We start from the raw sequence: 9546 nt of genomic DNA, 5'->3' as shown, positions 1-9546 counted from the left end.
CAGACTTTCAGAGCAACACAGTGCACTGAGTGTACATCACTCCTTCCCTCTGATAACAAAGGGGGTGAAACTGAATCGCATGTGACAAGTGTTAGCCATATTACCTAGTGTGCACCAAAATTAACAGCTGCCAAGCAGGGTACAATGCCATGGGGACAGAATAGGAGCATGAAACAAAGAAAAAGTTAAACATTTTTTTAAAAAGACAAAAAAGAAAACAAAAAGGAAATCTAAAATATTTTATTCTAGAAGATGACAATCAGCTCTTCTTTAACCAAACCAGTTTACACACACCTACACCAAGCCTACTTGATTTTCCCATAAAGGGCACATATTTAACTCAACCCACAGTGCTTGGAGATCATGTTGTTAACTCCATGCTGCTTGCTCAGATAGCTTTCAAACAAAGTCCACTTCTGTGTTTTTATGGTGCCAGCACTGCTGTGATATTACAACCCCTTGAGAAAGGGAACAATAACACACACTATTGTGGTACAAAGAGAGTACACAAATTCATTTCTGCAGCACAGGAGATTACAGGAAATAAACTGCTTACTCCTGCGGGAACAAAGCACGTGGCACCAGCAAAGAATTTTGGTTTGCACGTGAAATGGACAGCAGTGCCTGACACCAAAAATCAAGGACTTAAACCCTACATTTCTATCATAAAATATTATAGTTTACCCTACAGTGACAATTTATAGGGATTTAAGCCATCTGCTTGTTTGTAGGATGTAGCAGGTCTCAGATCTTTATAAATAAAAATCTTACTTTATATGCAGAAAGAATAGTTTGCTAACTCTGTCTCTTGCCTAATATTCAAGCTTTTCCAAGTATTTCTGGTAGGAAAAAAGTAATCAATATTCCTTCAGATACAAATTTGATTTTGAAAGGTAAAAGAGGATCTGCACTGGGAAACACTGAAGGAGATGCTTCTTACTACATTTGTACTTGACTTAGCTGGGATTTAAGCACATTGTAATGCATACACTTAACTGCTTTCCTGGCACAATGGTAACTTCTGTTATGGCAGTCTTGAAGGACACTGATGGGAAAATGTACTCTGATAAACAAAGTTCCAGCGTACAGTTTAGGATATTTAATACTGACTGGTCGATAGTTACCAGTACTGACTGGGACTGCAAATACTTCATTAATGGAGAGCTGATAAGGAGACATCTCAGCAAAACTCATACTCTAGACTAACCCAAAGTAGAAACTTGGGGTTTTGTTTAATGGAATCTATTCATTTGGTAAAGGAACAAAGGAACAATAACGTTGTGTTTAATAGCAAAGTATCATTCTTGATCTACAGATAAAATATCCCCAAACTTCTACACAGACTAAAAAGCCTGTCATATGCATGGATTGGAGCCCTGCTTTCCCTTTCCTTCCCAGAGAAACAAAAAATCCCACTGTTTTATTCTAGGCTGTTGCTCCCTTTACCAGTTTGAAGTAGCAGATGCCATGCTAGTGCACAGTATAGGACATCTCACACGACTTAAATCAGGTGACTCTGACACTGAATGGTCGGCAGTGTAAATCCTCCTGCGCTTTCCCCCATGTGACAGCCCAAGGTCAGAAGGCCAGGACCCCCTTGTGAGTCTTGCCACCAAAGCTGTGTCACAGGTTGTCTGAGAATTTTTCCTGGCATTCTAATGCCTAATGCAGAAATTAATATAGTGGCAAAAATAAGTTTCTTTACTATTATAATTTATTTTCATCAGGATACTAGTATAAAGTGCACCAGCAAAAGTACAGAGTCCATACTAGGATGTTTCTGAGTGTAGCTATGACAACAAATCTGTTAAGTAAATGTAACAGCCTTGTCCAAATGCTTCTGTTAATTCTCTTATTGATAAAATACCTGTTATCGCAGCTAAGGGGTCTGCTGAATTCAATTGCCCCCAACAGGCTTTACATATGAACTCCTCTCAGATTTCGCTACCTCCTTCTGCAGGAAATTCATTCTATTTTAGGAAAAGCAGAGCACTTTCTGTTGTCTTGAAAAACAATGCCACCAGCAGACTTGGCAGAGATTACAATTGCAGCCAACTCTGGGGTAGTGCCACCCAAGAGGACTGGGATGGCTCCTGGGGAAGCTGGCCTTGGCTTGGGGACAGCAGGGCCTTCGGAAAGCAATGAGAAGTCTTGCTCAGCACTGGTGGTACAGATGGTTATACATTTTGTGAAACAAGAGAAGTTAAGTAGTATTGCATTCTCTCCACAAAGCACACAGCAACCCACCCATGAAGCTAGCTTTTACATGGATCCTTTACCATCTCAGGCCTTTTCTACTCTAATTAAACCAGAGACAAAAATATCCCAGCACCAAGCCAAATACCATTAGGAAAAATTCTCACGGCTCTCTTTGACTTTAAATAAAGATGCCGCTGCTGAATTTATTTGCTGCAGATTTTGGGAATGCTTATGTTAAGATGCCTTTTCCAAAGCCTAAGTCAGTGCCAATATAGTTGTTAATGGTGCATGGTGGTTCTGCAAATGACGTGCAACTCTTATTCTGCCTCTTCTTTTTCTGGGATTGACTTGAAGTGCGAACTCAGTGCAGGGGGGGCATCTTTTGGATACCTCTGATGTGGTGACGGATTGAGACATATAAGTAAAGAGAAAAGCATCTGAGCTAAGTTCCTCTGAACTCTCTTCTACAGCTTGTTACTATTTCCTTTAGCAGCTTCACAGTAGAAATACACTGCAGTAAATGCTTAAAATGGATTTTTCTTCCAGGAGATAGGCAAGGTTTTTTCATTGAAACTAACAGTGACAGCAGAATATTACCTCATAACTGCTTTTGCTGCTATGGTTTGTACAATCTGGGATCAGCCCAATTACACTGCCCATTGCTTTGCAGAAAGGCACAGTCACCATATTGAGGCACTTTCCACATCCCCAGGATTTAGTTCAGTATCTTCTGAGCAATCTCTGTTGCTTTCAGCTTTAGCAGCCTAGCAGGAGGGTTGTTTTAGGGAGATCAATAAGGAAAGACATAGTACTATTAGGAATTGATACTGTTAGTATGTCCTGGCATTTTAAGTTCTCTGGCTGTAGCACAGAAGCAAAAATCAGAGGTGCAGTTGGTCCATGTAAAAAGAGTTATAAATTATTTAGGTCTAGAACTGGCTGAACTCAGTTTAGGCTAGCATACCATTTTAGTCATTCTCACTCAAGAAGCATGTGGCTTGCTTGAAAAAGGAGAGCAATTAAAATAACAAATATGGAAACACTGGATATGAAGACAGATTGCAGATTTTTTTTTTCTCTCCTATATCTGCCTTGTCAGTCTAAATTTCTTTCTGGGGCAGCGAAAGCCCTGGTTCTGAGTACATGAATCCCTATATGAAAACTGCCACTGCCATTTTTTCAGGAGGCAGGTATCTTGCTTTTCCTGATCATTTGCAGCTTTAACATTCCATATATTTTCTTCCTTGATAGTAAGCTAATTTTTATTTTAGTACAAATCTTTCCATCTGTAAGCATGCAATCAGTTTCTTTGAAGACCAAGTTTATTTTGATCCTTCAGTTTTTCCTGTACAGTAAACAAATATTTTCTCACTCTCAGATTTTTCACTCTGATATTTGTCAAGCACCTTGTAGTATTTTAATGACTGAGTTTAATTACGAGCACCCAACCCAGGATTCCCTCAACAATCAACAAATAAATGCAAAAGCAGCATGGAAACAGCATTGTGCAGACAATACCTTTCTGTGAATATGCCTTAGAAAAGTAGTGAATGAAGCTGAATAGCTGTCAGAGCATGTCTGTACCCATCGTGCCCTTTCCTGCCACTGGCTTCAGAAACAAGCCTGTGAGATTAAATCTTGCTTTCCTGAGACAAAAGGCAAATCTTGAACAGAAGTAAAAAATTAGTCCATGGGAGTGCCACAGTCCAACCACCATCTCCTCTAGGGACATCAGCTGCTCTACAAAGCATGAGAAGAGGAGGCAGCATGTGAGGACTGTGAAAGGTTGAAGAAGAGTGCACACTCTCTTCCCCCACTGTTCTAGTATCACCTGTGGTGCCCCCAAATGCAGCCTGATGTACTCTTCCTTTCCTTTTCAGTGCTCCCTTAGTGACACATCCTGATTTTGCTTTACTCACCATGAAGGCCATAGTCATTGCAACCTTCTTTGGTAAGTACAATTGGTGTGCTGCAATTAGTAGTTTGTGGGTTTGTACTCTCCTGTCCTGGCTGACCAGTGGCTGCTGGCTTCTTCTCTTCACTTTGGACTCTATGGCTGATTAAGTTCACAGTGGCTGGTGGAGTAAACCTTGGCACAGCTTTTCAGAAATAGGGTACCCAAACTTCTTGACTTTGGTATAGAAGTAATATTAATTATTTGCAGAGATCCCTAAGTACAGGACCAGCTGCATGCAGCCCATATCAGATAGCACATCTGAGCCTGACAAATGGCTATAACGTAAAGATTCCCTCCAAAGAAAAATCAGCTGTTTCTTATATGGGAGCATCCCTTCCCAGTTTTTCTCTGTGTTCTTGCTCTTTCCATGAACAAGAACAATATGTCTTATTTTCTTTCCCCTGGCAGTCAGACAGGCTCTTGCTTTTTGGGAACATGTAGAGACTCCAGAAATTGCAGTTCATCTTACATGAACACACTGGTTGATCAAGCATGATTTCTTAGTGTACGTTACTTACATGTCTCCCTTTGATGGAGATCCAGCCACCACATAGCCTGACAGTGCTGTATGACTTTAACTCTGATATTCCCAGGGAATATTCCTTCTATGTGGGACCCTCAAGTCTGGCAGGATATCCATTCTTAGTTCAACTTCATAGATATCTATGTAGTTTTTCTGTCTTTACTGAGAGACCAAATTACTTTCTCCACATGAAGTTATTCTCTAACATTGCATATAGCACTTCATTTTCCACTGGGTCCCTCCTTTTTTTCCTAACTACAGTTGTGCCTTGGTTACACAACTGCACAAGTGACAAAAGGCCCCAATATTGCATCTGTACACTGTCACTTCAGGCACTGTGAGACTGATTTTTCTTTTGAGCTAGTTCTAGGAGTTATTAAGTCTGTAAACTCCCTGCAATCAGTCTAGGAGGAAAATAACATAAAAGAAAGGAATAAGACTGCTGTTGCATAGTCTATTAAGAGTAACTTAACAAATGATGAGAGGATCAGCCAACACATCATAGAGAGTTTCAGTTCCTTCTGAAAGATCAGAGAAAGGAAAGGTGAATAGAAAGGTCAGGGTATTTGTAATGAAATTATTAATTACCCATAATATAATACTTTAAAATAAACACAGAAAATGAAGAGTTTTAGTATGTCATGCACTTAGCAAGTAAACCTAACACACTAAGCGACATGCATATTTCATGATGTACATTTTAACATAACAGAGTATGTCTCTCTTACTATTACACTTTCCAAATCATAATTCTACTTTCTGAAGGAAATCAGTGTCCTTGCTGGAACAGGATACTGTGATATGCCACACTAGACCCTCATACAGTCCATAATGCTGCCCAGTATCCCATACCTGCTACCACCAGTGACTGAAATGCCACAATGCATGATTACAGGGTAACGTCCCCACTGGGCTGTTAAAAAGGATCTTTCTCTCCCTAACTTCCCAGTTCCTTTAACGCACAGAGCATGTTTTTTCACTGGTATCTCTGTCACCAATTACAAAAGGTTTCCACTGCTTGTGGAAATAGTGGGGCTTTTCATGGTTTTCTGGACCACATGGACTCAATAGCATCTTTTGATAGCAAGTTACACAGATAAATGTGTGAGCTGAACTGTTCTTTAAACCCCTTCAAAAATCTGCCCCACAGCAGATACCATCTTGAGTGTCAGCCAACAAGTAGAAACCTAGCTGTGGCTTAGAATATTCCCATTTCATTTTTTCAACCTGTTGATTCAAATTTGGAAAAATCTCATGCACAGGAGCACATGGTGACTGATGTTGATACTCCCCCCTCCGTTTTTCCTGATACTATGTTTTATTTGTTTTAGGTGTGTTTCTTATATGTACATATGCAGCTAAGGAAGTCACAAAGAAGACGAAAAAAGCCAAGCTATGTAAGTGGTCCTAGTGGTATTCTTGGCTGCTTTACAGCAGGCATGTCTGATGCATTAAAAAAAAATGCAAAGTGAGACTATATTCTGGTAACTCTTCACAATTGTCTGCAGGGTCAATGGGAGCATATGTTAACAGATTATTTTATGTAAATCTAATCACTAAGTGTGGGCTACTGAATGTGTATAAAGGGGAAATTTTGTACTTCACTACTAAAATGTGTCTTCATAGGACATTAGGTACCACACAAAGATCTAAGCAGGCACTGAGGTTTTCACAGAAGGAGAAACATAAATATATGACATAGACCTGCTGTAACACAAAGCATAGGTACCTGATTAGCATGAGACAATTGCTGCATGTCCTATGCTCTAGGATGTATAACATTCAACTACATTGCTGTAAGAGCATTTCTGTCAACAGATTATTTCGCTCATTTAGTTGACAAACAAGCCTGGTGTTATAGATGGCACAGAGCTACATGGGCACAGTGAGAGGCTTGGGAAGCATCCTGCCCCATGTGTGCACAGTCCTTCCCAATCCCAACTCACAGCCACCTCTTCCTCTAAACTCTCCTTCCCCCATGTTAAGCACAACCTAGATGATGACATTTCTTTCTCTCTCCAGCAGTGTCATAACAGATATTTCCTTCAGAGAAGCAAACATTGAAGGTCAGAAATATCCTCAGGCTTCTTTAATGCACCCTTAGTTACAGCCACATCCCTCAGTATAGGGGTTATTGTGTGTTATACTGTTGATGCAGAAGACACAGACATGTCTTGTATCCCAAAAACACAGATACGAAGGCATAAGAGGAGGGCATCCCTGTCACTCAGTTGCTCGTTGTTTCATGACAAGATCACTCAGCTCTGAAAAACATTCAATCTGACTTTACCAAGATTTTGCACTCACAGATGTACCCCAGATCGATTGCGATGTCAAGGCGGGGAAGATAATAAATCCAGAATTCATTGCAAAATGCCCTCCTGGATGTCAAGATGTAAAATACCGTGTTTACGGCACAGACATTTATGCATCCTTTTCCAGTGTGTGCAATGCTGCAATTCACAGGTGAGTGACTTTAAATGAGCAAGGTACTCGGGCAAAACTGTCATTTCAGTGTAGGGAGCTCTCGGCTTTTCAGACCCTTTAAAGTTCCCACTGCCTTGTAGATTTGATTTTAGGCTGCTGTTCTAGTAGAAAACCTATGAGAAAGACCGTGTGTGATGCTATGGATCCAATCGTACAAAGTGCTGTCAATCCTGTATTCCTATTGAAATCAGTCGTGTTTGAACACGTTTCTCAACTTTAGGAGAAGTGTCTTGAAATTTACAGATCTCTCATTCATGCACAGCAAATTACTATTGTACTGTTATTATTTGAGTGGAAGATAAGGACGAAGCTGCTCCTACTAATAAAGCTTCATAAAAAATAGGCATATCACCAGTGATGAATACATATAACTCTCATATTTCTGAGATTGGATTTGGTTTTCCAGATTTGAATTTTACTGTCCTTGACATCAAAGGCAGAGTAACGTGCTTTCCTACCACAGAAAAGGACACTGGATAAGGAAATGTATAATACAAATCTGATAGCACAGATTTTTTTAAGTTCTATTAGCCATTCAAAAATGTGCATAAAATTTTAATGGAGAATAACTTCACAATCAAAACACACTGTAATTGTAGGCAGGATGCAAAGGCAGGGTGCATTCAGCTGAAAATGCAGTAAGAACTTATAAAATCTGATTGACAACTTGACTTCATTTGGAGTTATTTGAGCTTCCAGTTGTGTGAAATAGCTGGGACTTTGAGTAAAGTTGAATAGTTACGGCTCTGGGGACTTTGCACCTTACCTGTGCCGTGTGCAGTGCGCAGGCTGGCGTGTCTGAGTGCATAGAGCTGCCATCTCCTGGCTGCAGCTCTGTCTGCTCAGCCCCTTGCTGGGGAGATGACTGCCAGGCGACTGGCTTTCCAACGACAAATTCTTCCTTCAAATACTAGCGCACAGCGGGAATTGTCTCGGCACACAGAGCTTGTCCCAAAGGGAAGTTACGGAACACTGATAGTGACTACAATTTCCCCCATAGTTCAAATGGTGGCTTGCCTGTGTTGTTGCAGTGAGAGTTTCAGTTTTCCTCGTTTGCCAGCTGGGTTTGGCTTTGTTAGCTTATATATTGCATTTCCTCAGACGGTGAATTTCCTTTCCTTACACTTATTATACCAGCAGATTCTTGCAATCATCAGCAAAATCTAACACTCTAGCATATCCTTCACCATTGTTTGCTGCCCATTACTTGTTTTCCTGCACAGCATCATTACTGTCAGTTCTACCACCGCTCTAGAGCCACAGTCATTTCCTGGTTTGCCTGCTTTGCTAATGATGCTACAGCAGGTTGCATACACTAAAGGTTTTCTGTTTGTCTGGAGATACATGTTACATCACGTGTCAAACACTATTTAATGTGCATCACACATGCAGCCTGCTAGGTTTTCTACAGTTTCTAGTAATATTGTGTTCAGTTTACTCCAGGCTGAGGTTAGAACCAGGCTTAGTTTTTTGCAGATAATACATACTGGAACTCAAATAAAACTTTTTTCTTTTTCTTTTTTTTTTTTTAACAAAAGAAAAAGTCAAGCGAGTGGGAGGTTTACCTTAAATTTGTGTTTCTGTCACATGGTTGGCCTGAAAACTCCTCCGAGTAGCTCTCACTGGATCTTCAGTCATTCAATCAAGCTTGCAGGAATTTTAACGAAGGCAGAGGCTTGTTCTTGTGTGCAACTAGGTCAACCTTAAACACAGGACCAGTAGATCAGTGGAAAGAGCAAACAGATCCTGACAGCACTTTGCAACAAACTGCTCTTCTTTATGTGGAAGAAGCACAAATATTTCTTAGCAGCAGACTTAGTAGTAGCTTCACAGATTCACTGTGGGTCTTGATTTAAAGGCAAAAGTGAACACCTCATACTTCTTGCACTGCTGAATGGTTTCAAAGTCCTTTGGGTGGAATTTCCTCCTTCAGACACCATGTTTTCCCCTTTCAGCGGTATAATCGACAACGCAGGTGGGAAGATCCTCGTACAGAAAGTCGCTGGCCACTCAGGTTACCGTGGAACCTTCTCCAACGGGGTCCGGTCACTGTCACTGCCGCGCTGGAGGGAGTCCTTCATCGTGTCAGGTACCGTGGTGGAGCACCAGAGCCATCTGCCCTCCTCAGCTGCTCCCTGCTGCCCGACCAGCCAGGCAGCAACGGGTGGAGGGGGAAGCAGCCTTCTCATTTTAAAGACCTGTTTAGTCACTGCAGGCCCACCTCACCTAGCTTTAGCATCAATAATGCACATGAGAGTTTTTATTCTGGGGTTAATATATAGCCCACAAAGAGACATCACCCTGCTAGTGGTGTGCTCGATTCTGAGCCCGCTGTGGGGGGTGACAGGCAGTCTGGATTGACTCTCGAGGGCACTTTAAT

At 41.1% G+C, this 9546-nt stretch overlaps 1 protein-coding gene across 1 annotated transcript in view; it reads left to right on the top strand.

Annotated features, from left to right (window-relative positions):
• Positions 1–4119: 4119 nt before the first annotated feature.
• The window catches only part of VIT (vitrin), a 37295-nt gene continuing 31868 nt past the window's right edge, over positions 4120–9546 (top strand). The window contains exons 1-4 of the mRNA XM_010172148.1: positions 4120–4150; positions 6011–6076; positions 6989–7145; positions 9122–9255. Coding sequence (XP_010170450.1) covers positions 4120–4150; positions 6011–6076; positions 6989–7145; positions 9122–9255 — 388 coding nt within the window. The remainder of the gene's footprint in view (positions 4151–6010; positions 6077–6988; positions 7146–9121; positions 9256–9546) is intronic.

This window comes from Antrostomus carolinensis, unplaced genomic scaffold, assembly GCF_000700745.2.
Source record: "Antrostomus carolinensis isolate BGI_N321 unplaced genomic scaffold, ASM70074v2 scaffold13937, whole genome shotgun sequence".
Taxonomy (NCBI): Eukaryota; Metazoa; Chordata; class Aves; order Caprimulgiformes; family Caprimulgidae; genus Antrostomus; species Antrostomus carolinensis.
Note: the sequence above shows the minus strand (reverse complement) of the source record. Positions and strands in the feature narration are given on the sequence as shown.